Below are 24,958 nucleotides of genomic sequence, written 5' to 3' on the forward strand. Positions count from 1 at the left end.
ACCACCCACTGCCCGCCGCCCACCCACTGCCCACTTACCACCTGCACCCACTGCCCGCCGCCCACCCACTGCCTGCCGCCTACCTACTCACCACCCTCTGCCCGCCGCCCACCCACTGCCTGCCGCCCACCCACTCACCACTCTCTGCCCACTCACCACCCACGCCTGCCCGTGCCTGCCATCCTTGCTCACGTGTACGAGTGCATGAGCACCACGGCCAGGCTGCGGATGCCACGGGCCAGGAGCCCCTCCAGCTTCCCATGCAGGCCCCCCAGGTCCACGGGCTGCTGCACCTCCAACAGGTCCCCTGTGCGACCTGCAGAAAGCCAAGGCCAGTTGGAGGCGATCACGGCCTGCACCCACACCACCCCCCCCGCCCCGCCCCGATGTTGGCCAGCCCCCACCTTTGACAGGTGTGCCAGCGCCTGGCTCCCGGCGATACAGCACCACACGCTCATCCACCTCCAGCACCTCCTCGTACAACACCTCGGGCATGGGCACGGCCTGCGGGCGGGCAGAGGCTCAGGGCAGGCCAGGCCCGGGGTCTGTGGCGGGGACCTGGCGGGTGTGGCAGTGCAGGCACGGGGGTATGTCCCAACAGGCCGAACGCCAGGACCAGGAGACAGAGGGGCAGGTGGGCAGCAAGGAGGCCCACCCAGGAGGGGCATTTGATTGCCCTGCCCCACAAGAGAAGCTCCTTCTTGGCACCAGGGTGGGGGTGGGGGGATAGGGCCACCCCACACCCAAGATCCAAAACAAGACGAGGTAGCCGACAAGCACAGGATCTCACGTTTCCACTCTGAGAGCTTAGGGCGTGCGGGGTCTCCCTGGGAGTGACCACAACCTCCGCCCTGCCCATCAGCTTGTGGCCTTGGGCTGACCCTGCCCCTTCCTGAGACAGCCCTCCCGCAGGCCATGACGTGTCCGGGGCGGTGTAAGCCACACAGCCCGCCTCGGCGTGGGGGGGGACTCGCCAGGTCGAAGAGGTCCCCGCGGGCCTGGGTGCCGATGTGCAGCAGGTCCCGGAAGCCGCGGGTCACCAGCAGCGCCACCCGCTCCCCGCGCCGCTGCAGCAGCGCATTGGTGGCCACCGTGGTGCCCATGCGGATGCTGGCGACGCGGCTGGTGTCCAGCGGCCGGTCCCGGGGCAACAGCACACCCGCCTCCTGGGGACAGAGGTGAGCGTCAGCCCTCCGGCCCGACCCCGTCCTCCCGGCCCCCCCAGCCCTGGCCCACCTGCTCCAGGATTCGTCGGATGCCCTCGGTGGGTGCGTCTGCATAGTTGGCAGGATCCTCCGAAAGCAGCTTCAAGACGCGCACGTGCCCACCTGGGCACTGGGCGAACACGTCGGTGAAGGTGCCCCCGCGGTCAATGGCGAAATGGAAGCGCCCCTCTGGGCTGCTCATGATGATGGAGCTGGCGTTGCGGAGCGACTCCTCCGCCGGGAGCCGTGGGAGAACTGGACAGAGGAGGAGGCAGGGCAGCCCGGGTCATCCGGGGGGAACTGACCTCTGAGCAAAGACTCCGCCCCTCTGGGCAGGGCTGGGTTGGGGGAGAAGTATGGAGAGGATGAGGGGCTTCAAGTCATGGAGGAGACACCTTCGGGTATGACTCTGGGCGGAGCCAGAGCTGGGCAGGTCGGCGTGAGGCCTGACGCCTCCATTACCGAGTTCTCAGTGCCCCTGGACCGAAACTCAGCGCCTGAGCAGGCCTTCCCGAAGTGGAGGCGCCGCTGGCCCCCGGGTGCTTCCAGCAGGCAGAGGCTGGGGGGCGGAGAGGGGGCAGCAGGTGGGAGACCCCCTTCCCACTTGGGTCGACCTTCACCCCCCCCAAGGGGCGGGGCCGCGCAGACGACGGGGCGGGGCCGGTGGGAGGCCGGGCGCGACGTCGGCGGGGAGCGCCGCGGAGATGGGGGCGCTGCAAAGGGGGTGTCGCCACAGAGGGCGGCAGGCCCCTCCGCTCCCGGCAGAGCCCACCTGGCCAGTCGTTTCGGGTCGCTGGCGGTCGCTGGGCTGCGCGCCCTGCGCTCGGGGAGGGGCCTGGGGCGGCGGAAGCGAGCCCGGCCCCCTGCCCCGCAGGACCGGTGCCGGCCAGCGCCCGCCCCGCGGGTTGCGTCAGTCCGGCCTGCTGGAGCCGCACTGCGCGCCGCGACTTGCCCGAGGACGCCGGCCGGGGCCCCGGGCTAGCGGCTCCACCCCCTCGGCCTGGTTCAAGGGCACCTTGCCCACTTGGTGTCCGGGGAGCACGCTGCCCTCCCCCCTCCCATGGCCCGACAAGCCCGGACTGCGCCCCGGAGAACAGCGGGGGCGCCCCGCGACGGGCGGGACTGGAGAGGACTGGCGGGGGAGCGACGCGCGCCCGAGAACACCGACTCGCGCGCAGGCGCTGTGAGCAGGGGCCCCCGCCACACCCGCCGCGGCCGGTGCCAGCACCCCCCCCCCCCCGCACACACTTTGACGACCCGGCAGTGGGCGGACCGTCTGGGCTGCGGGCAAGCCCGCGTGTTCCGCTCCGCTGTACAGTGGGTGAGAGCCGCCCCAGAATCTCTTGGGAGCGGCGACGGGCAGACGGGGGAGTGGACAGCAGGTGGAGAGGCACAGAAGGAGGGGACTCGGAAGCGCTGCCGGCAGGATCTTCGCCTCGCCCACCACCCCCCACACACACCCTCGCAGTTGATGGTGTCACCTCCTCCTCACCTGATTCCCCTCTCCTCCTCTCCCATCTCCCCGTTATCCCGACACCCCCCCCCCCGAGCCTGGTGGGAGCCACCATCCCGTGGCACAATTTCTCAGGAGCCTCCCCAACTCCAGCTAAAAGGTAGATTAGATCACGACACGGTGTGCTTAAAGCCCTGAGACGCCTGTGGCACGAGAATAAACCCACAAGCCTCACCCCCTCTTCCACCAGTGGCCACCGAGTCCCTTCACTTTCTGCAGACTGGGGGCCCTGTAGACCTGTACTCACTTTTCCCTAATCTTGGATGCCCCCTAGCCCGGCCAGCGGTCCCCTACACTTGCAGAATGAGGGATCCAGGAAACTTCAGCTGGGTCAGCCTGGCTGGAGCAGGCTGAGGCTGGGCTAAAGAGGGCCAGGAGGAGCCCATGCAGGGGGTCACGTGGCGGGGGGCTGGGCTCTCGACCTGAGGAGCCTGGACAAGTGGACATGGCCTAAGAAGAGGCCCCAGAGGGGCCACAGCTGTGGAGCCAGGGAGGCCAGCTGAGCCCAGGTCCTCACACCATGTGCCAGGCCAGATGGCCGGGCGCAGGGACCCCCACCTGCCCTGCTCTGTGCCCCCAGGCTGCCCTCACCGAGCTTTGCTGGCCCTTCAAAGTTCAGTTGGTGGCCTCAGGCCACAGTGTCTCCTCCGTGAGACGGTGGATTGAAGGAAAGACAGGGACGAAAGGAAATGTGGTCTAGAAGCGACTGGCCCCAGTGCCTGGCCCAGGTCACCGCAGGAAAGACAGATCCTGTGGGCTCCGAGCAGCACTGGCCCCTTCTCTGCTCATTTCCAACGACCCGCAACAAGGCTCCTCTGCCCTCAGTGTTGGTGGAGGACCTTCCCACTTCACAACGAGGAGAATTTCAGGCCCCACCCACCTTGACTAGGCCCCTGCTCCCAGCCAAGGTCACCTGTTCTGAACCCAAGCCCTCTCTCTGCCCAAGGGCATCACCACAGCAGCCCCCCACCCCCCCACACACACACACTGTTTTCACTCCACAGAAAACAAACAGGCATCTTAAAAACGCCTGTTCCCAGCCCCCTCCCGCAGCACCCCTGGGGCCTCTGCTCCTCTACGGAGGGGTCCATCTCCACCCCTTCCCCCCATGATCTCTTGGCTCCAACTCCACAAAGGCAAGGACAACAAAGGAAGGCCAAGCCCAGCACCCAGTCCTCCTCTGGCCCCTGTCCAGCACTTCTGCCCCACTCCCCACGGTCCCCTCCTGGAAGCAGATGCCCTCTGAGCCCCAGCCCTGCCTCAGCAGGTCCCGACGCCTCCTTCACCAGGTTTTCATCTCTTGGTCCCTGAATGGTGGTGTGTCCCGGCTGGTTCTGCTCTCTAGCTACACTCCTCCTCGGTCGTGTCACCCAGACCCACGGTGGGGATGAAGGGTGGTGCCAGTCCTGACGTGACTCCCATGTGCCCATCTGCCCACTTGCCCTCCACTGGGCTCTGCAGGGTCAGAGGCTCCCCCAGGGCATGGCACCAGTGTCCACCAGGCCCGGGGTCACCTGCCAGACTGCACCATCCCAGGACCAGCTCCACCCTTCCAGCACTCAGGCCCAGACCCTGCAAGCTGCCCTCAAGTCTCCTTCACTCACACCCCAGGCCCAATCGTCCAGAACTGTTACTTCAACTTTCAAAATAGATTCAGAGTTGAAGATCTAATAAATGGAGAGATGTTCCACATTCATGAATACGAAGACTCGATATTATTAAGATGTCAGTTCTTCCCAACTTGATCTACAGATTTAATGCAACCCCAATCAAAGTCCCAGCAAGTTATTTTGTGGATATCGACAAACTGGTTCTGAAGTTTAAACGGAAAGGTAAAAAGCTGAGCCTGGCCAACACTATATGGAAGAACAGAGTTGGAAAACTGACGCTACCCAACTTCAAAACTTACTATAAACCTACTGTGAGCAAGACAGTGTGGTATTGGTGAAGGAATAGACAAACGGATCAGCGGAACAGAACAGAGAGCCCAGGAATAGAGCCATATAAATACAGTCAACTGATCTTTGACAAAGGAGCAAAGGCAATTCAATGGAGAAAGGATAATCTTTGTAACAAAAATGTCTGTAACAAATGGTGCTGGAACAACAGGGCATCCACATGCAAAAAAGAAAAAAAAAAAAGGAAGGATCTAGACACAGAGCTTCCATCATTCACAAAAGTTAACTCAAAATCACAGACCTAAATATAAGATGCAAAACTATACAACTTCTAAAATGTAACATGGGAGAAAATGTAGGTGACCTTGGGTTTGGTGATGACTGTTCAGATACAATGTGAAAAGCACCATCCATAAAAGGAAAAGTGATAGCTGGCCTTTGTTAAAATGTAAACTTGTGTCCTGTGAAAGACACTGTTAACAGAATGAAAAGACAAACCACAGACTGGGAGAAAATATTTGCAAAACACATCTGACAAAGGACTTGTATCCAACATATAAACACCACTCACAAATCTAACAACCAGAACAAAACTCAAGAAAACAAACAACCAATTACAAAATGGGCAAAAGATCTGAATAGACACCTCACCAAAAAGGATCTCCAGGGTGGCAAATAGCATGAGAAAATGCTCAACATCATGTGTCATTAAACCAAAACCAAACAAAACCCGTGGTTGTTTAGTCGCGGCCGACTCATAGCGACCCTATAGGACAGAATAGAACTGTTCCATAGGGTTTCCAAGGAATGCGTGGTGGATTTGAACTGTTGACCTTTTAGTTAGCAGCCGTAGCTCTTAACCGCTATGCCACCAGGGTTTTCCTAAGTGTCATTAGGGGGTTGCAAATCAAACCAACAATGAGATGCCACTACACACCTATTAGAGCGGCTGAAATCCAGAACTCTGCCAACACCAAGTGCTGACGAGGATGTGGAGCAACAGCACTCTCACCCATTGCTGGTGGGAGGGGAAAATGGCCCAGCCGCCGTGGAAGACAGCCTGGCCATTTCTTACAAAGATCAACACGGTCTTAACCTTTGCTCCAGCAATCGTGCTCCTAGGCATTTACTCAAGTGGGATGAGAACGTGTGTCCACATAAAAACCTGCACGCGAATGTTTCTAGCAGCCGTGTTCATAATCCCCAAAAAGTGGAAGCAACCCAGATGTCCTTGAGTAGGCGAGCGGATAAACGGTGGTGCGTCCATACGGTGGAGAATCCTTGAGCGATGAGAAGAAATGAGCCATCAGCCATGAAAAGCCGTGGAGGAACCTTCAATGCGCTCCGCCAGGTGAACGAGGCCAGGCTGAAAAAGCTACTTTCTGTGTGATTCCAACTGTATGACATTCCGGAAGAGCCAAAACTATGGAGACCGTGACAAGAGCAGTGGTTGCCAGGGGCACGTTGAGTGGGGGAATGACCAGGTAAAGCACTGCATTTTTAGGGCAGCGAACCTGTTCTGTGTGATACCATAATGATGGATATGGACTTTATGCCTTTGTCACAAGCCACAGAACTGTACAACACAAAGATCGATCCTAATGGAAACTAGGGACTTTAGTTAATAACAACGTATGAAAAATACACATACGTATACCTCCAGTGTCTGGCTCCTTGAGAAGGCGGTGAGGCGTCACCGACAGGAAGGCCAGCTGCCTCCCACCCCGGCCCGGCCGAGCCCCCAGCCCTAGCTGCCCACCTCTCTCGGCATCCTTAAACTTGATAGTCCTGCGCCGGGGCAGCCGGGGACTGGCGGGCGCATCAGCCAGGAAGCTGGAGCCGCAGAAGCCCAGGCTGGTGCTTCGGTTTCTGAGCACCAACTTTAGCTCCTGGTTTTCCTGGATGAGCTGCACCAGCCGCCGCAGCTCCTCGTTCTCCTGCGCCAGCCGCTGGATCTCCTGCCTCAGGCCCTCATAGCTGTTGAGGAGAGACATGCCTGACAGTGGGGCCGGCATCTGGCCCGGCCAGTGGGGCCTGCCTTTGTGAGGTCAGCAGCTGCTCCTGCCCCGCGCCACGGCCACATTCCACATTCCAGGGCTTTGGGTCCCGGGCCCAGCCATCCCAACCACCCTGGGTAGGCTTACTTGAACTTTGACCTCTGGCCCCCTATGGGCTTGATAACCAGCAGGTGCCCAGCCCTGCCCCAGGTCGCGGGGGGGTGGAGGGGACTCCAGGAAGCCATCTCCTGGGGGGTTGAAGCCTCGTTGTCCCAGCCTAGCTGTGATGTGTTGCTGGGAGTGGGGGTGCAGGATTCAAGCATTCCCACCCACCCACTTGGCCTCCCTCCCACTGGTCACCAGCCCAGAGGAATCAACACGGCCGACACCCTGGCCTCGGACTCTCAGCCTCCAGAACTATGAGAATAAATTTCTGTTGTTTAAAGCCACCCACTTTGTGGTACTTTGTCATGGCAGCCTGAGGTTTGGAGCCCACCCGGGGGCGCCTTAGAAGAAAGACCTGCCGATCTACTTCCTCTCTCCAGCCCTGGTACAGTACTGCAGAGGTTCTGCCCCGGGGTGATGGAAGGACTGGCGGCTCCACAGCTCTGCTGAGCAGCTGTTACTTGGAAGGGCGATGTTAAAAATGCAGCTTTTTAGTAGTGAAAAATTATGAAAAAGCAAGTTATCTCTATGAAATTAATAGCAACAAATGAAACAGCAGACCGTCCAGAAGTTTAACAGAGAAAATCAGGGACAGAGACAGCTAAAAAGGACCCAGCTACGGCTGCATTCATTCTCGGGGCCCCGAAGGCTGCGCAGGCGCACTAGGCTGTACCCACTCAGGCTGCCAGAGCAGGCACTAGAGAGCTGCTAGTCCCTGAGTGCTTTCCTTTCCAGCTGCTTCTTAACAAACTGCCACAAGCTTAGTGGTTTAAACAACAAAAAGTTATTCTTTTACAGCTCTGGAGGCCAGAAGCCTGAGGCAAAAATCAAGGTGTCGGCAGGGCCCGTTCCTTCCGGAGGCTCCAGCAGAGACTGTTCCTTGCCTCTCCCAGTGTCTAGTGGCTGCTGGCGTTTTTAGCTGGTAGCCCCTGACTCCAATCCGTGTCTCTGTGGTCACGTTGCCGTCTCTTCTGTAGTCACACAACCCTCTGCCTCCCTCTTATAAGGACATTTATGATTACATTTAGGGCCCACGGGGTAATTCAGGATCCCCTCCTCCATCCAGGATGCCTGGGAGAAAAGGACGATGACCGTCTCAGCCTCAGACCAGGTGCAGCCACAAGGCTGTGGCTGGCTCGCTAACCCTCGTGCCGCAGTCTTTTCAGAGATCACAGCACCTGGAAGGGGATGCTATGACTAACTAGACTTGTGCCCCCTAGGGAGGTGGTATTTCCCTAGCCTACCACTGTAAATCCATCCCACATGCTCTGCTTACAGTGTGACGTTGACATTCCTCCCATGGAAGGGTGGAGTCTGTGTCCCCTCCCCTTTAGCCAGGGCAGAATTTCGGGATGGCCTGGACTCAGAGTGTGGCAGGAGTGACAGTAGTGATAGTATGTGGCTTCTGAGGCTAGGTCATAAAAACACCATGCACATCACCTTGTCCTCTTGGGATGCTTACTCTTGTATCCCGGCCACCGTGCTGCGAGGAAGCCCAAGTTACATGGAGAGGCCACATGTAGATGTTCTGACGGCCCCAGATGAGGTTCCAGCCAACAGCCAGCATCAACCAGCAAACATGTGAGTGGGGAAGCCTTCAAGATGACTCCAGCCCCAGCCGCCACCTGGCAACAACCACATGGAAGCTCCTAAGTGCAAACCGCCTAGCTGAGCCCAAGCAACCCCTCGAACTGTGAGAGGTCGTAATAACGCATTTTTCTTATTTGAAGTCACTAGGGTTTGGGAAGTTTGTTATGCTGCAATAGATAAATAGATACACAACACCTTTTTGGAAAGAATGAGGGTATCTTCGTTCTCAAATTTAAAAAAGCCTATTTTATTGTGGTGTGGGGGCTGATGTAATGGGAGGGCAAGTGGATCTGAATAGTGCAGGGTGTGGGCCATGCCGGGACACAGCTGAGAGCACCTTCTCAGACCCCTTCAAACCCATCTCTGCTCTCCATCAGTGTTGCAACCACGTCGGTTCATCCCTTCCCTTTCAAACTTACAGCGTGGGATCTGGCTCCTGAGCCACTGCAGAGGGGCTGAATAACGCAACCTGCAGGAGTGAGAAATGAGCTCCCCAGTGGTGAACCTTGACCACTAGGAAATGGGAGACAGGAGGTGCCTGGGCAGGAGGTGCCCCTCATTTCTCCTTCCTGTAGGCACAACAGCAGTTCCTGGAAGAGTTAATCCAAATGGCCAAGTCACTGGACTCCATGAGGTGAGACGCTGGAATCCACCAGGGCCAGGAAATGCAAAATAGAGTAACAAAGCAACGTTGGGTAACACCCTGAAGGCTGACCAAGATTGTTTTAAAATCTGTTACACGTTTATTTCTGGTGGGAAAGAAGGGAAAAAGCAACTCTCATAGATACAACCTTCACTCCGAAGTCCTCCTCCCTGGACACACCCGCTGCCCATCCTGGTACCGGCACCCCATGGATATCAAGCAGCCAACAAAAAATCAATGAGACCTCCACTGGACTATCTGGAGAGATTTCATGAGGAATTTTTGAACGAAAAACAGGAAGTATGAAATGATCCCATTTTAAAAAATAACCAGAGATCCCAAAGCCCGTGTGGCTGTACTGTACAAATGCGTGTATTTGTACGTGTTTGTGTATGATTTGTATGTAATTATGGGAGTATGGAGAAAAATATGGAAGGAACCATTTATTAGGTTGGTAAGGTAGATGCGGAGGTTGGCGGCGACATAAAAATCATGCAAATGAAGAGAAAATTTAAACTACTCTAAAAAGAACATGACCATGTGTGTGATGTAAAACTGTCTAAACGGTAAGACAGCAGGAGGACAGGAAAAGTGTCTCTGCTTGGGAGCAGAAACGCTTCCATTCCAGCAACGCCTGGCTTCACCCAGTGAACCTCGAAGGCGACTCTGTGACTTTCAAAAAGAAGTAAAATCGAGCCAGTTGCCGCCGGGGACTGGGCGGGGCTGCACCGGCGGGCTCCGCGCCCTCGGGCCTCCAGGCCCCGGGCGAAATGGCACGACCGGCGGGCTGGGGCGGGCGTCGTCCGCGCACCAGCGTACGGAAGCGCGAGGGCGGTCGGAGCGGGAGGGCGCCGGGGCCGTCGGAATGGGCCGCCATGACACAGCTGCGGGGAGCCCGAGACTGAAGCCGCGGGAGGGCTCTGGAACCGGCCGCGGGCACAGGCTTCCGTCTCGGGCCAGCCCAGCCGTAGCTCCCCGTGCCCTGAAACAGGGAGTGGGGCCGCCGGAACCATAGTTCTCGACATCGTAAGTAGCGGCATGACCGCCGGAAACCCTATTCCAAGGGACCGGAAGTGGGGAGCGGGCCTGCCGGAAACCGATGTCCCGGCAAGTCGGAAGTAGGAACCGGAGCTGCCGGGAACTGTAGTCCTCTGCGAGCGAAGCCGGCGACCTAGTAGTATGGCGGGGCTGGACCTGCTGTCGGATCAGGGCTACCGCGTGGATGGGCGGCGAGCCGGGGAGCTGCGCAAGATCCAGGCGCGGATGGGCGTGTTCGCGCAGGCGGACGGTTCGGCCTACATCGAGCAAGGCAACACCAAGGCGCTGGCGGTGGTCTACGGGCCGCATGAGGCGAGTGAGCGTGCACCGGCCGGGCTACCTCGGGACAGGAGGAATCCGGCCGAGGCGGAAACTGCGGAGTGCGCGGGGCGGGGCGCTCCTCCGTTCGTTCACTGAGCAAAGGCTCGGTGGCCGCATCTCACCCCCAGTAAAAGCCAAAGTCGTTACAGGGGTGCTGCACCGTGGTCTCGCTTTTCTCAGCGGCTGCTGTGCCGTGCGCCCTCCATTCTTCCTTGCTGTTCCAGCGGGTGCCGGGCGCACCCCCACCGCCCCACCTTTACACTCAGTGGCTTGCTCCTTCGCCACTCTACCCGGACGTCACCGTCCGGATGATAGCCTACCAGACGCCCTTATCCACATGGCAAATCCTCTCCCCTACAAACGCACGCTTTTATTCCTTTCTCTGCCTTTTTGCACCTAGCACCTCAAAATGTCAATTTTAGTTATCTTTCTCAAATAGATGAAATTTATGTTTGTCTCCCCCACTGGAACACAAACTCCATGAGGACACGGTTGGGCCATCTTCTTTTACTGCCGTGTCCCCAGCACTGTAACCGTGACGCCAGCGTAGGCACTGAAGAAAATGTTTGCTTGGTGAATGAGTCTGGGGCCCAGCTTTGCAGACCGAGGGAACCAGAAGTGCAAGGGCCAGAAGGGTGGGAACCAGCACGGCATGTCTGCAGAGCAGAAAAGCTGCCGGTGGCGGAAAGGAGGGATAATTCCCGATAAGGTTGAAGGGTTTCCAGGGAGGAGAGGATTTGGGACCTACAAGGTAAAGGGTTTGGAGTTTATTTCACACGTGATGGGAAGCCTTTGAAGGTAAGTAGGAAACCCTGGTGGTGTAGTGGTTAAGTGCTACGGCTGCTAACCAAAAGGTTGGCAGTTTGAATCCACCAGGCGCTCCTTGGAAACTCTATGGGACAGTTCTACTCTGTCCTATCGGGTCGTTATGAGTCAGAACCGACTTGATGTCCATGGATTTTTTAGGACATGTGACTGTGTAGGTGAGACAGAATCAGACTTGATATCTGTAAATACACTCTGGCTGCCCTGTGGAGGATGGAAGGGGCTGGGGCAAAGCTGGAAGGAGGGAGGCAGTTTAGAGAGATGTGGTGCCAGAACAGAGGTGATGGTGGCTTAGGCTGGCCAAGTGGCCCTCCCTAGGGTATGTTTCGGAGGTAGGTAGCTGCCCCTTGATGTGATTGCTGGAGGTGTGGGGAGGGGCTGACGTTTGGGCCTGAGCCACAGAGGACAGGGCAGTGCGTGCTGGGAGGAGTGGCCTGGCTCACGTGCCCTTCCTCCCCAGATCCGGGGCTCCCGGGCACGAGCCCTGCCTGACCGGGCACTGGTGAACTGTCAGTACAGTTCAGCGACCTTCAGCACAGGCGAGCGCAAGCGGCGGCCACATGGGGACCGCAAGTCCTGTGAGATGGGCCTGCAGCTGCGCCAGACCTTCGAGGCGGCCATCCTCACACAGCTGCACCCTCGCTCCCAGATTGACATCTATGTGCAGGTGAGAGGCAGCAGTCCTCAGCCTGGGGGCAGGGATCGGGGGGCGGAGCTGGGGGTTCAGCAGCCTGGCAGACTGATGGCCTGGGGGCTTCCTGCAGGTGCTGCAGGCGGATGGCGGGACTTACGCAGCTTGTGTGAATGCAGCAACCCTGGCGGTGCTGGACGCTGGGATACCCATGCGGGACTTTGTGTGCGCATGCTCAGCCGGCTTTGTGGATGGCACGGCCCTGGCGGACCTGAGCCACGTGGAAGAAGCAGCCGGCGGCCCCCAGCTGGCCCTGGCCTTGCTGCCAGCCTCAGGCCAGATCGCACTGCTGGAGATGGATGCCCGGCTGCACGAGGACCACCTGGAGCGGGTGCTGGAGGCCGCGGCCCGGGCTGCCCGAGATGTGCACACCCTATTGGACCATGTGGTCCGGCAGCATGTATGCGAGGCCTCTCTATTGCTAGGGGACTGACCACTTGGCAACCACGCCCTGAATAAAGCCCTGCTCTCTGCCCACACATGCCCTACTGTGCCTCAGTCCCCACCCTCCCCACAGAGCTTCCACGCCCCATAGCCTGGCCTGGTGCTGGCTCCTGGGGTGACCAGGGGCCCTCTCCCATATGTCAACCACATACCTCCTGCCGTCTCAGGTTTCAAACCTGAAGAGGAAGATGGAGTTGGGCCGGTGGGTTCCCTGGGTGGAGAGAGCAGCATGGTCAGGAAAGGCTGAAGGCAGCAAGCTTCGAGCCTGGGCCTGGCTCTTTCTGCCAGTGGACGGTGGGGTCTGTACATCACAACCCACCACACGCTTCCAGGGGCCCTGAGCATAGGAGCTGAGAGAGAACTCAGCAGCTATGGGTACCAGCAAGGAGATGTGGGGCCATCTCCTGCATCCTCTGGACAATGGGTTGGACTGACTGTCCCCTGGGCTCCAAAAGTTCACTGGCTCTCACTGGCTATTTCTCCCTCACAGCTCTGACCATCGCTGGTCGGGCGCTCACACCACAGCCACTGCGCCATCTGCAAGCTTCCCCTTCACCCACCTCGTTTCTGGAGACTGGCTCCACCTCCTGCCACAGACTGGCCCGAGCCTGACCACCAGCCCCTGCAGGGGGCACCAGGGCTAACATCCCAGGGACCTCCTGGAGTAAACACCCACTCCGCGGTCACTCAGACCTGTCGGTGTCCACACTCGCCGGCCTTCCACCTGCCTGCCCTTCTAACCCTTCTCCGATTCTCCCGCGAGGCAAGGACAGCCAGCCTTCGGGCCGGCGTCTTCTTGCTGCCCCGTCCCTCCCCCGCCAGCTCGGCCCGCGGTCGGCCACCTTCAGCGCTCTTTCCCGGCTACGCGGCCACCTGCCTTCCTCTGGCGCCGCCAATGGCCGGCCCGACCCGCCCGGAGGCCGCTCCCTGCCGGCCTCGAGTTCCCCACCCCATGTCTGCCCCAAGACACTAGTGTCCCTACCTCGGGCCGGGCCGGGCGGGCCTCCGCTCTGGACATGCGCCGCGGGGGACGGCCGGGACCGGAAGTGTGGAGGGGCCGCCGGAAGTGCGGGAGGGCGCAGAGCCTCACGGGAAGCGCGGGCTCGGAGGCCGGAGCAGCTCAGCGATGGGTCTCCTATCCGACCCGGTGCGCCGGCGCGCGCTCGCCCGCCTGGTGCTGCGCCTCAATGCGCCGCTCTGGTGAGAAAGCGGCGGGCCCCGGAAGGCGGGGACCCCAGGGCCCGGTGCTCGAGCTGCCCATGCCCCGCACCCTTTCCCGCTCGCACCCTTGCCCTCCCGCCGGCCTGCGGCGCTCAGGTACCGGCCCGGGGCTCAACTCTCCCGCCTGGACTCTGGGTCCAGGCCCCTCAGACTCGACCCCTGGCCTGGAGGAGGTTGAAGCCACGGGCTGGGCCCCTGGTCCCGCCAACGCCCCGGTGTTCCCGCCGTGCCCTTTCTTCGCAGCGTGCTGAGCTACGTGGCGGGCATCGCCTGGTTCCTGGCGCTGGCTTTCCCGCCGCTGACCCAGGGCACTTACATGTCGGAGAACGCCATGGGCTCCACCATGGTGGAGGAGCAGTTTGTCGGCGGGGACCGTGCCCGGAACTTTGCCCGGGACTTCGCTGCCCACCGCAGGAAGTCGGGGTGAGCGGCACAGCCGTGTGCATGGGGGAGCAGGGGTGGCCAAGGCCAGGGAGTCCTGCTCAGGGGCTCTCCTTGTGTCTCCAGGGCTCTGCCAGTGGCCTGGCTGGAGCGGGCGATGCGGTCAGTGGGGCTGGAGGTGTACACGCAAACCTTCTCCCGGAAGTTGCCCTTCCCAGATGAGACTCACGAGCGCTATGTATTTGGAGGGTTCTGCTTGCTATCACAAAACAGCTTGGTGGGGGGAGGTGACCTGCGCAGGGAATCATTGGGCGGGGGGAGTGGTTGTGGTGGCCCTGGGGCCAGGAAGTTCAGTGGAGAGGTTTTCTGGGACCAGGGAAATCCTTGGTGAGGGATTTTTCAGGGTCAGAAAGAGGGAGCTTCAGCCCTCTGTGGTGGGTGCACGCTGAACTCACTCCCGTACTGCACACAGATGGTGTCAGGCACCAACGTGTATGGCATCCTGCGGGCCCCACGTGCGGCCAGCACCGAGTCCCTGGTGCTCACCGTGCCCTGTGGCTCCGACTCTGCCAACAGCCAGGCCGTAGGGCTGCTACTGGCGCTTGCTGCCCACTTCCGAGGTGAGGCTTGGGATGCCGGCCAGGGAGGGTCTGGCCATCACCCCAGGCCAGGCTGACCCTGCTTGTGGTCTTCAGGACAGATTTACTGGGCCAAGGACATCATGTTTCTAGTGACAGATCACGACCTCCTGGGCACCGAGGCTTGGCTGGAGGCGTACCATGATGTCAACGTCACTGGTGGGTGCCCACAAACCCTGCCCTGGCCCCTCCCCAGGCCCTGGCCCCTCCCCAGGCCCTGGCCCCTCACCTGCCCCTCACTGGCAGCCCATTTCCACCCCAACAGGCATGCAGTCCTCACCGCTGCAGGGCCGTGCCGGGGCCATCCAGGCGGCCGTGGCCCTGGAGCTGAGCAGTGATGTGGTCACCAGCCTGGACGTGGCCGTGGAGGGGCTCAACGGGCAGCTGCCCAATCTCGACCTGCTCAACCTCTTCCAGACCTTCTGCCAGAAAAGGGGGCTGCTGTGCACGCTGCAGGGCAAGGTGGGGCTGCCTGTGGGGGGCGGGGGCCCGTGTGAGGCATTATGTGACCCCGTCTCCACACCCCCAAGCTGCAGCCCCAGGACTGGGCGTCGCTGGACGGGCCACTGCAGGGCCTGCAGACGCTGCTGCTGATGGTTCTGAGGCAGGCCTCCGGCCGTCCCCACGGCCCCCATGGCCTCTTCTTGCGCTATCGCGTGGAGGCCCTGACGCTGCGTGGCATCAATAGTTTTCGTCAGTACAAGTATGACCTGGTAGCCGTGGGCAAGTAAGTGGTTCTTTTGCTCTGTTCCCCTTCCCGTGCTCGGGGCCTGGCCTGGAGTGCCAGGCTCTGTGATAGGAGAGCTGGCGTCTTCTGGGCCGGCCATGACACTGCCTGTGCGGGCAGGGCCCTGGAGGGCATGTTCCGCAAGCTCAACCACCTGCTGGAGCGGCTGCACCAGTCCTTCTTCCTCTACCTGCTGCCCGCCCTCTCGCGCTTCGTCTCCATCGGCCTCTACATGCCCGCCGCGGGCTTCCTGCTTCTCGTCCTGGGACTGAAGATATCCTCCTCCCTGCTCCGCACGGGGCCAGCTCGGGCCCCCTTACCCCAAGCTGGGGAAGTCCCCCGTCCTGCTCCAGGTGGTGTTGGGGGCGGGGGGTGGTGAGCCCTCGACCCCCACGCAGTGGGTCCCGTCACACTTTCTGTCAGGGGCCTTGACCGGCCCACGCTCTGGAACTGTGGATGCAGCTCCATGAAGCCGGAGCGGGTCCTGAGGAGGCTGGGGGGACCCCTGGACGTGTGCCTCCCCTCCCCCCGGCACAGGTGATGGCATCCCTCCCAGGATCAGGGCGGGCTTCTGGGGTCCCGATTGGTGGTTCCTCAGTGGGGGTGAGGAAGATCCCTGGGGTGCACCATCCCATAGTCCGAGTCTCCAAGGACCCCTGTTTCTTGCAGGATGTGGGGCTGGCCTCGCTCGTGGCGCCCCTGTTGATCTCACAGGCTGTGGGCTTGGCTCTCTACTTCCTGCCTGTGCTAGGTCAGCACGTGGCTGCCCGGCACTTCCCCGTGGGTGAAGCTGAGGCCGTGGTGCTGACGCTGCTGGCCATCTACGCGGCAGGCCTGGCTCTTCCGCACAACACCCACAGGTGAGGGGCAGGACGGGCACTCTGGCGTTGCAGGCGGCCCCGGTGGGCTGCCTCTGAGCCACTTGCCTTGCAGGGTGGTGAGCACACAGGCTCCGGACAGGGGCTGGATGGCGCTGAAGCTGGTGGCCCTCATCTACCTGGCCCTGCAGCTGGGCTGCATCGCCCTCATCAACTTTTCACTAGGCTTCCTGTTGGCCGCCACCATGGTGCCCGCCGCCGCGCTCACCGAGCCCCGTGGGCCCCGGTATGTGCCAGTCAGCCCCCTGTGCAGCCCATGTCCGTATCACAGCAGCCCTGGCCTGATGCAGTCCCCTGCACCAACACCTCATCCTGATTCACTCTCTGCTCCTGTCTCCTCCATGGAGCCCTCCCTGATTTTGTCGTCCCCACACCACCACCTCTAAGGAGCCTGCCCTAACTCTGTCTCCTGACACGTGTGTGTCATCTCTCCCAGGTCACTCTACGCTGCTCTATTGGTGCTGACGAGCCCAGCAGCCACACTCCTGGGCAGCCTGTTCCTGTGGCGGGAGCTGCAGGAGGCACCGCTGTCCCTGGCCGAGGGCTGGCAGCTCTTCCTGGCAGCACTGTCCCAAGGCGTACTGGAGCACTACACCTATGGTGCCCTGCTCTTCCCGATTCTGGCCCTGGGCCTCTACCCCTGCTGGCTGCTCTTCTGGAACGTGCTCTTCTGGAAGTGATGTCTGCTGCCCTGGTGTGCAGGCTGCGGTGGGACTCCCCAGACACCCGTCCTTCCTGGGAAATAAACAGGTGTTTTGTTTCAGGTGCTCTTTGGGCCCCTGGCCCGCTGTCTCCGTGGGTCCGGAGGGTGGGGGTGGCACTCCCAGCCACCCAGCACTGCTGGCAGGAGGAGGGAACCGGCTGTCCCAGCCGTGGGCAGGACAGTGACCCCTGGCTTGGCCTGGTTTCTAGAAGGGACACAGCCCAGACTCTGTACCTCCATGGGTTGCAGCCTGGTGCTGTGTGAGGCACTGTGCTGGGGGTGGGGACAGGTGGGCATGGCTAGAGGACCTGCAGAGCACCAGCTACAGAGCGCCACCCCACAATGGGCTGACGAGCAGTGAGAGCTAGAGCCTGTTGGGGAGGCAGGGAGGTGGAAGTCGAGGGAGAGAGCAGAGCTCACCCACACTCTCTGGAGCATGCAGGACCAGAGATGGTGGGTGCGGGAGAAACCCCACATGGAGGACTGGGGGAGAACCACTGACTGCCCCTGAAGGGACAAGTCCATTGTCTATCAGAGGAAAGGGAAATACAGTGTGATCCTCTGGTGATGCCAGGGCCACATCAGACCTTAGTGGTTCCACTCAGCGGCCTCATCCGGGGCAGGTTGGAGGCCAGGAGAGTACAGTCTTGTTTCCTCTGATACAGTGTGCCATGGGCCCAGGGTACCTGGGACTATCCCCCTGCCCCAGCCATGGCCTGCCCTGCCCCTCCTGCTGTTTCTGCCTCATTCCTGAGGGAGACTCCCCGACACAGGGAGAGTCTCCTCTGATAACCCTGGGCTCCCCCAGGGTCGGGTCAGGGGGTTTCTCCGGGGCCACTTTTTCCAGAGATGACACGGTCGGTCTCTTGGGTGGAGCACGAACACCCAGAGCTTGGCGTCACTGGGGCTCTGTGAGGCAGGAGGCCTGGAGAGAGGAGGTGCCCTGGGGGGCAGGAGGAGCTCTGAGAGCCAGGGAGGCTGTGTGGCCTGTGGACGCAGGCGTGGGCCGTGAAGGCGTCTCCTCAACACAGGCCGTGTCCATGGAGGCCCACGCAGTGGCATGTTCCGGCAGTCGGGGCAGCGCGTGTTGATGGGCCAGTGTGGGCTAGGTCTAACCGTTGGTGGGGGAGAAGGGGTTGGGGATGGGGTGCTTTTCGGAGCAGGATAGAAAAGGGTTAGCTTTGACTTGCGAGCAGTGGGGGGCACGGGGAGTCGAGGCTGGTGCCTCCGCCTGCCTCACAGCCATGATGTGGGCGCTCCTCTGTGCACTCCTCAGACCCTTTGCCAGATCTCCTGCCTGTGGGAGTGCAGGCTGACCGGGCGGTGAGCAGAGGACCGCTCCCTCAGACGTCAGTACCCCGAGGCCAGCTCAGCCCAGACCCTACTCTGAGGCTGTCAGTGGCCTGGATGGACCTGAAGCCACTGTCAGAATGTGCCACAGGCACCCCACCCTCACTCCCCTCCCCGCCCAAACCCCACCTCGTGCTCTCCTATCCTCCTGGGGGTTGAACGTGCCCCCCTCCCTCATCTCCATCTACCTCATCAGTAGGGCTTATCCTTTCCCTCCCAGGTGGGTCTCAAGGGTTCACACCTGTCCGCCTTCACTGACAGTGTGGTGGTCTCTGCTCTCCTGAGCCCAGGCACCCCTGGGATCCGGTGTCGTTCAGACCTGAGCTTTCATTCCTTGGCCAGAGGCCCATGGTCTTCAGAATAAGACAAAACTCCCGCCTTGGTGTCCAAGACTGGCTCCACCAGCTCCTGCCCTGCTCTTTGGAACATTTCCATGGCCCTGAAAAGAAACCCCCTACCCATTAAGCAGTCCCTCCCCACGTCCCCCTTTTCTCAGCCCCAGACAACTGCTAATCTACTTGCTGTCTCCCTGGATTTGTCTCTTCTGGACATTTCTTATAAATTCTACAATACGCGGCCTTTTGCATCTGGCTTCTTGCACTGAGCCTTTTTTCAGGGTTCATTCATGTTGTCACGTGTATCAGTACTTCATTCCTCTATGACTGAATAATATTCCACTGTACAACTTCCACAATGTGTTTATTCGTCCATCGGTCGATGGACATTTGCAGTGTCTTTACTTTTTGGCTATTGTGAACGATGCCGTAGTGAATATTCACGTACAAGTGTCTTTGTGAACGTGTTTTCGTTTATTTGGGGTGTATACCTAGCGCTGGAATTTCTAGTCACTTAAGTAACTCTGGTTTAACTTTGTGAAACTACCCAACTATTTTCCAAAGCAGCTGTGCCAGTTTACATTTCCACCAGCAGTGGATGAGGGTTCTCATTTCTCCACATCCTCACCAACACTTAATGATTTTTTTTTTTTTTTTTTGATAGCCGTCCTAGTAGGTGTGATTGTGACGGTGGCGAAGAGCCAGGCAGTGTTTCCTGAACTGTTTTTTACAGCAGTCTTAGGGTTACGGAGACATCGCGCTGAAAGTACGTTGTCCTGCTTCCCTCCTCTTTTCTGGCTGTTTCTTGTTAACAGCTTGCAATCCTGTGGCACATTTGTGACAACTGATGAACCAATATCGATACATTCTTGTTAACTAAATCTAAAAACCCGTTGCTGTCAAGTCGATGGCGACTCATAGTGACCCTAGAGGACAGAGTAGAGCTGCCCCATAGAGTTTCCTGGTGGATTCGAACTGCCGACCTTTCGGTTAGCAGCTGTGCTTATGCCGCCAAAGTTTCCTTAACTAAATGCATAGTTTACATTAAAGTACACTCTTCGTGTTGTATAGTTCTGTGGGCTTTAACAAACGCGTCACGTCGTGAGTCGACCATTACAGTATCACGGAGAATAGTGTTGCTGCCCTAAAACTGCTGCATTCCCCCTACACTCTCTCTCCCCTCTCCCGAGCCCCTGGCAACCACTGATGTCTTCACTGTCTCTATAGTTTCGCCGCTGCTATCCATTAGGTTTTCACAGGCCAATTTTTTCAGAAGTAGATTGCCAGGTCCTTCTTCCCACTTTTAGTCTGGAAGCTCCACTGAAACCTGTCCACCGTGGGTGATCTTACTGGTATTTGAATAACCAGTGGCAGAGCTTCCAGGATCGCAGCAACATGCAAGCTACCAGAGTGTGACAAACTGACGGGTGGTAGTATGATCTTGGTGACAGAATTTTGCAAGATGAACAACTGACGAACTGGAAAATCCTTTTTTCGACAACATAAATGGTCACTATACAAATGGAGCCCGTCTGATGGAACACTCAGGAATCAAATCAACTACATCTGTGGAAAAAGATGATGGAGAAGCTCAATATCAGTCAGAAGAAGTCTAGGGGCCAACTGCAGAACAGACCATCAATCGCTCATATCAAATTCAAGTTGAAGCAGGAGAAAATCAAAACAAGTCCCTGAGAGACAAAGTACAACCTTGAGTATATCGCACTTGAGTTCAGAGAGCATTTCAAGAACAGATTTGACACAGTGAACACTAATGACGAAGACTACATGAGTTGTGGAATGACATCAAGGGCATTATCTTAGTCATCTAGCGCTGCTATAACAGACATACCACAAGTGGAAGGCTTTAACAAAGAGAAATTTATTCTCTCACAGTCTAGGAGGCTAGAAGTCCGAATTCAGGGTGCCAGCTCCAGGGGAAGGCTTTCGCTCTCTCATGGTTTTGGGGGGAAGGTCCTTGTCATCAATTTTCCCTGGTTGAGGAGCTTCTCAGTGCAGGGATCCCAGGTCCAAAGGACACGGTATTCTCCTGGCTCTTGTTTCTTGCTGGTACGAGATGTCCCCATGTCTCTCTGCTTGCTTGTTTCTTTTATATCTCAAAAGAGATTGATGTAAGACACAATCTAATCTTGTAGACTGAGTCCTGACTCATTAACATAACTGCCTCTAACCCTGCCTCATTAACATCATAGTGTGCTTCCAAGGAGCATGCTGGCTGTATTTCTTCCAAGACAGATTTGTTAGTTCTTTTGGCAGTCTGTGGTATATTCAATATTCTTCGCCAACACCATAATTCAAAGGTGTCAATTCTTCTTCGATCTTCTGTATTCATTGTCCAGCTTCTTCATATAGTCTAGCTTCTTGGATTATTTGCTCAGCACACAGATTGAGTAAGTATGGTGAAAGGATGCAATCCCGATGCATATTCATGCCCATTCCAAAGAAAGGTGATCCAACAGAATCTGGAAATTATAGAACAATATCATTAGTATCACACACAAGTAAAATTTTGCTGAAGATCATTCAAAAGCAGTTGCAGCAGTACATCGATAGGGAACTGACAGAAATTCAAGCCAGATTCAGAAGAGGATGTGGAACAAGGGATATCATAGCTGATGTCAGACGGATCCTGGCTGAAAGCAGAGACTACCAGAAAGATGTTTATTTACCTGTGTTTTATTGACTATCCAAAGGCATTCGACTGTGTGGATCATAACAAATGATGGATAACACTGGAAAGAATGGCAATTTCAGAACCATCGCGCCAGGACTGAATATAACTGCTAAATGAAAGCACTCGGTCTTGAACACATCGGTGATTCCGGGCTGTGGATTTCCACCGGCGGGGGTGGGGGGGCTGCGTTGTCATGGCAAAGGAGAGACGCGTTGGGGCCCCGCCCCATCGTCGGTTTCCACGACGACCAGAGGAGCGCGAAGAGGCGGTGTGCCTCGTCCTTTTCGAACGGAGGCAGCCCTAGCCCCAGCCTGGGATGCCCCGCCCCTCAACTGGCGCCCCCGACTCTCGCGACGTTTGACCTCGCGTGGCGTCGCAGGGGCCGACGGGAGCGGCGGCCGCGCTGAGAGGGGCCAAGATGGCGGCTGCGGCGGGTTCTGTGAGCCGGGCGGTGCTGGGTCCGCGGGGCGCGGGACTCCCGGGCGCACGGGCCCGGGGGCTGCTGTGCGGCGCGCGGCCCGGGCAGCTCCCGCTGCGGACACCTCAGGTGAGCGCTCTGCCGGATCCCACTTGGCGCGCGGCCCCGTAGCCCCGTGAAGGTCACGGCGGGGAGGTTCGGGGCGCGCGCCGGGACAGCAGGGGTGCGGTCTCGGCGACCCCGCCCCGGCCGAGCCCGCGATGCCTGCCGACCCTGGACGCTCGGGAGCAGGATCCGGCGCCCACTCCTCCCAGCTGCAGAGGCGCCTGTTCCCGGGGGTTGGGGGCGGCGAGGCGGGCTCTCTGCCGAGTCGGGCTGTGGCTGCCCTCGAGGGTGCACGCCGCCCCGGCTCCCGCCTCTGGGCGTCCAGACTGAGCCCAGCGCCCGAAATGATCTCCGCCTGACCTCGGCCAACTGCTCATGACCTTGGCCGGCCCAGGATCCAAGACCACGTCTCACACTTGCTCCTCAGGGCCAAGCCCGGTCGAGGGGTCAGCAGCAGTTTGGGTGCGCGGGCAGTGGGGCAGGAGGTGCCCAGTGCTAGTTGGATGAGAGGAGCGGAGAGTTCCTGGGCGCTGAGAGTCAGATCCCCAGGTGGGGCTGGGCCATATTCTGGCAGGCGCTGAGCGGGGCTCTTGCAGGCAGTGTCCTTGTCGTCGAAGTCTGGCCTGTCCCGGGGCCGGAAGGTGATGCTGTCGGCGCTGGGCATGCTGGCGGCAGGGGGTGCAGGGCTGGCCGTGGCTCTGCATTCCGCTGTCAGTGCCAGTGATCTGGAGCTGCATCCCCCCAACTATCCCTGGTCTCACCGTGGCCTCTTCTCCTCCCTGGACCACACCAGGTGTGTGGCTGGCAGCGGTGAGGAGCGTGGGGGTAGTTTCTGGGCGGACCGGGTAGGGTGGAATCCTTGCATTCCTAACCCTTTCCCTCTCTTTAGCATCCGGAGGGGTTTCCAGGTATATAAGCAGGTGTGCTCGTCCTGTCACAGCATGGATTACGTCGCTTACCGCCACCTGGTGGGCGTGTGCTACACAGAGGAGGAAGCCAAGGCTCTGGCAGAGGAGGTGTGGAGCTCAGGGGTGCAGAGGACCCGGGGCTTGGGGCGGCCACTGTGGCGGAGCAGGGCTGTGATGGGGCATCTCGCTGGCAGGTGGAGGTGCAGGACGGCCCCAACGAGGACGGGGAGATGTTCATGCGGCCAGGGAAGCTGTCGGACTATTTCCCCAAACCGTACCCCAACCCTGAGGCTGCCCGCGCTGCCAACAGTGGGGCTTTGCCCCCTGACCTCAGCTATATTGTGCGAGCTAGGTACATGGGCATCCACTGGGTGGTGCTGGGGGAGGGGGGGAGGGGCTGCTGCATGCAGGGCTGATGGGCTGTGGATCTGGTTCCAGGCACGGTGGCGAGGACTACGTCTTTTCCCTGCTCACGGGCTACTGCGATCCTCCCACTGGGGTGTCGCTGCGAGAAGGCCTCTACTTCAACCCCTACTTCCCCGGCCAGGCCATTGCCATGGCCCCCCCCATCTACAATGAAGTGCTGGAATTTGACGACGGTGAGAGGCTCCCACTCTGGGAGTGGCGTGCAGGGTCTGGGCTGACGTGTAGCCTTCTCCTTGGTTGGCTGTTGCGTGTGTGTGTCGGGGGTTCTTGGGCCACCCTCACGGCCCTGCCTCTGGCCCAGATCCCTCTGTGTGTGCTGGGGAGGGTCCATCCTGTGGGGCCTTACCAGGGGCCTGTCTTTACGCTTTGGGGAGGGATGTGCTCTGAGGTACCCCTGGTTGGGCAGGGTCCTGAAGGGCAGCCCTCACCAACTTGTCCTTGGCCCAGGCACCCCAGCCACCATGTCCCAAGTGGCCAAGGATGTGTCCACCTTCCTGCGTTGGGCCTCCGAGCCAGAGCACGACCACCGCAAGCGCATGGGGCTCAAGGTGAGTGGGCTGGCCAGGGGCGTGGGGCATCAGAGGGCTGGGAGCTGCCTCGCCCTAAGCCTGCCTTGTCCCCCAGATGTTGATGATGATGGGCTTACTGCTGCCCCTGGTGTACGCCATGAAGCGGCACAAGTGGTCAGTCCTGAAGAGCCGGAAGCTGGCGTATCGGCCGCCCAAGTGACCCTGCTTGACACCTGCTGCCATCCCACCTGAACAGGCCCTTGCACCCAAGAGCCACCCTGGGACTGGTCAGGCCTCAGCCGGGCCACCCACCCAAATCCCTCTGCCTCTGGGACAAGAGGGGAGGGGGCAGGAGACCAGGCTCTAGCTCCCGTTCCTCCTCAGCTCCCCTCATGGGAATAAATTAAGTTTCTCAACATGCATACACGAGCTCTGTGTGAAGGGAGCGCAGGCTTACAGGGGAGTCTGGGACCAGGGCCCCTGCCCCCACAGGTCCCAGGCTTGTGTCACGCATGCGGCCAGCACTGCACTGGACTAATAGGTGGTTGGGAGTCCAGAAACAACCAAGCGTGAGACAGGTTGCAGAGAACTGGCTGTTCAGAGGTGGCTGCGAGGAGAGGCAGGATGGTTCTCTGCCGTTAAGAAAGCAGGGATAGGCAGGCAGAGGGGGGCGCCTGGAATGTCCCCCTGCGCTCTTGATGGTCATGTTGCAGGGAAGTGGGGTGTCTGTTATGGGATGGTATCTTGCAGCAGTCCACAGGGCCTCTGGTAGTGGGTCTAGGCCCGCCAGCCTGGCATGGGCTGGGTTCTCACAGCAGTATGTGGAGGGGAGGGTGCCTGGCCTTTGAGCTTTTTTGTCTGAGAGAATTAAAAACCCCGCCTCTGTCACTGGTAAACAGGATCCAGAGTAAGCCACCAGAGTGGTGGCCGGTCTAGGGAGGGCAAGAGCTGGGGGGAGAACAGGTGGTGGACAGGCTGGAGGGGCTGAGGGCAGAGGAGGTGGTGAGGAAGGGAGGGGTGGGCGTGTACCTGAGAGCACCCTCCCCCCTCCCAGTGAACAGGAGGCAGCAAGGCCAGCTGTGGAGGGGGGGCCTCAGCCTAGTGTGTGGAGCTCCCCCTAGCTTCTGCCCGTGGACAGCAGCCAGAGAAGCCCTACAGAGTCTGGGAAGCACTGGAACTTGGTCTAAGCCCACTCCCGTAGCCGCCTGGGCCTGCTGGGAGGCTGCCCTGCTGTTGAGACCCCAGCCTGGGCCCCGCCTTCTGCCGTGCAGTCCGGAGCGTCCTTCCTCCGGGTCCTGCCTGCAGCCCTGCCCACAAAGAAATGAAGGCCACTC

The 24,958-nt window shown here is 59.4% G+C and overlaps 4 protein-coding genes across 4 annotated transcripts in view; 3 read left to right on the forward strand and 1 right to left on the reverse strand.

Moving 5' to 3' along the window:
* Window positions 1-1,458, reverse strand: part of OPLAH (5-oxoprolinase, ATP-hydrolysing) — a 10,913-nt gene extending 9,455 nt beyond the window's left edge. Inside the window, exons 1-4 of the mRNA XM_004387389.1 lie at window positions 1,237-1,458; window positions 975-1,166; window positions 405-504; window positions 193-316 (exon numbers count right to left, since the gene is read on the reverse strand). Of these exons, the coding sequence (XP_004387446.1) occupies window positions 193-316; window positions 405-504; window positions 975-1,166; window positions 1,237-1,407 (587 nt within the window). The 5' untranslated portion in view covers window positions 1,408-1,458. The remainder of the gene's footprint in view (window positions 1-192; window positions 317-404; window positions 505-974; window positions 1,167-1,236) is intronic.
* An 8,712-nt stretch (window positions 1,459-10,170) lies between these two features.
* Window positions 10,171-12,367, forward strand: EXOSC4 (exosome component 4). The gene is made up of 3 exons (XM_004387390.1): window positions 10,171-10,361; window positions 11,656-11,862; window positions 11,960-12,367. Exons 1-3 carry the CDS (start codon window positions 10,191-10,193, stop codon window positions 12,317-12,319), a joined length of 738 nt encoding a protein of 245 aa, XP_004387447.1. The 5' UTR covers window positions 10,171-10,190; the 3' UTR covers window positions 12,320-12,367.
* A 1,089-nt stretch (window positions 12,368-13,456) lies between these two features.
* Window positions 13,457-16,936, forward strand: GPAA1 (glycosylphosphatidylinositol anchor attachment 1). Its single transcript, XM_004387391.2, has 12 exons — window positions 13,457-13,530; window positions 13,795-13,974; window positions 14,059-14,170; window positions 14,405-14,552; window positions 14,628-14,729; window positions 14,836-15,032; window positions 15,101-15,297; window positions 15,418-15,571; window positions 15,739-15,834; window positions 15,967-16,157; window positions 16,231-16,401; window positions 16,612-16,936. The coding sequence occupies exons 1-12, from the start codon at window positions 13,457-13,459 to the stop codon at window positions 16,853-16,855; spliced, it is 1,866 nt and encodes a 621-aa protein (XP_004387448.1). The 3' UTR covers window positions 16,856-16,936.
* A 4,674-nt stretch (window positions 16,937-21,610) lies between these two features.
* Window positions 21,611-24,040, forward strand: LOC101359231 (cytochrome c1, heme protein, mitochondrial). Its single transcript, XM_004387393.2, has 7 exons — window positions 21,611-21,805; window positions 22,378-22,574; window positions 22,671-22,797; window positions 22,884-23,041; window positions 23,128-23,288; window positions 23,563-23,663; window positions 23,740-24,040. The coding sequence occupies exons 1-7, from the start codon at window positions 21,677-21,679 to the stop codon at window positions 23,842-23,844; spliced, it is 978 nt and encodes a 325-aa protein (XP_004387450.1). The 5' UTR covers window positions 21,611-21,676; the 3' UTR covers window positions 23,845-24,040.
* Window positions 24,041-24,958: the final 918 nt, after the last annotated feature.

Source organism: Trichechus manatus, unplaced genomic scaffold (genome assembly GCF_000243295.1).
Source record: "Trichechus manatus latirostris isolate Lorelei unplaced genomic scaffold, TriManLat1.0 scaffold00185, whole genome shotgun sequence".
NCBI classification, from domain to species: Eukaryota; Metazoa; Chordata; class Mammalia; order Sirenia; family Trichechidae; genus Trichechus; species Trichechus manatus.

What these genes read in the sequence shown, in the direction of transcription:
- EXOSC4 (XM_004387390.1), top strand. Translation starts at nt 10,191, where the DNA reads ATGGCGGGGCTGGACCTGCTGTCGGATCAGGGCTACCGCGTGGATGGG. An exon ending in TGGTCTACGGGCCGCATGAG is followed by an intron (nt 10,362 to 11,655) that starts GCGAGTGAGCGT and finishes CTTCCTCCCCAG; the next exon opens with ATCCGGGGCTCCCGGGCACG. An exon ending in AGATTGACATCTATGTGCAG is followed by an intron (nt 11,863 to 11,959) that starts GTGAGAGGCAGC and finishes GGCTTCCTGCAG; the next exon opens with GTGCTGCAGGCGGATGGCGG.
- GPAA1 (XM_004387391.2), top strand. Translation starts at nt 13,457, where the DNA reads ATGGGTCTCCTATCCGACCCGGTGCGCCGGCGCGCGCTCGCCCGCCTG. An exon ending in ATGAGACTCACGAGCGCTAT is followed by an intron (nt 14,171 to 14,404) that starts GTATTTGGAGGG and finishes TACTGCACACAG; the next exon opens with ATGGTGTCAGGCACCAACGT. An exon ending in ACCGAGCCCCGTGGGCCCCG is followed by an intron (nt 16,402 to 16,611) that starts GTATGTGCCAGT and finishes CATCTCTCCCAG; the next exon opens with GTCACTCTACGCTGCTCTAT.
- LOC101359231 (XM_004387393.2), top strand. Translation starts at nt 21,677, where the DNA reads ATGGCGGCTGCGGCGGGTTCTGTGAGCCGGGCGGTGCTGGGTCCGCGG. An exon ending in AGCTATATTGTGCGAGCTAG is followed by an intron (nt 23,042 to 23,127) that starts GTACATGGGCAT and finishes ATCTGGTTCCAG; the next exon opens with GCACGGTGGCGAGGACTACG. An exon ending in GCAAGCGCATGGGGCTCAAG is followed by an intron (nt 23,664 to 23,739) that starts GTGAGTGGGCTG and finishes CTTGTCCCCCAG; the next exon opens with ATGTTGATGATGATGGGCTT.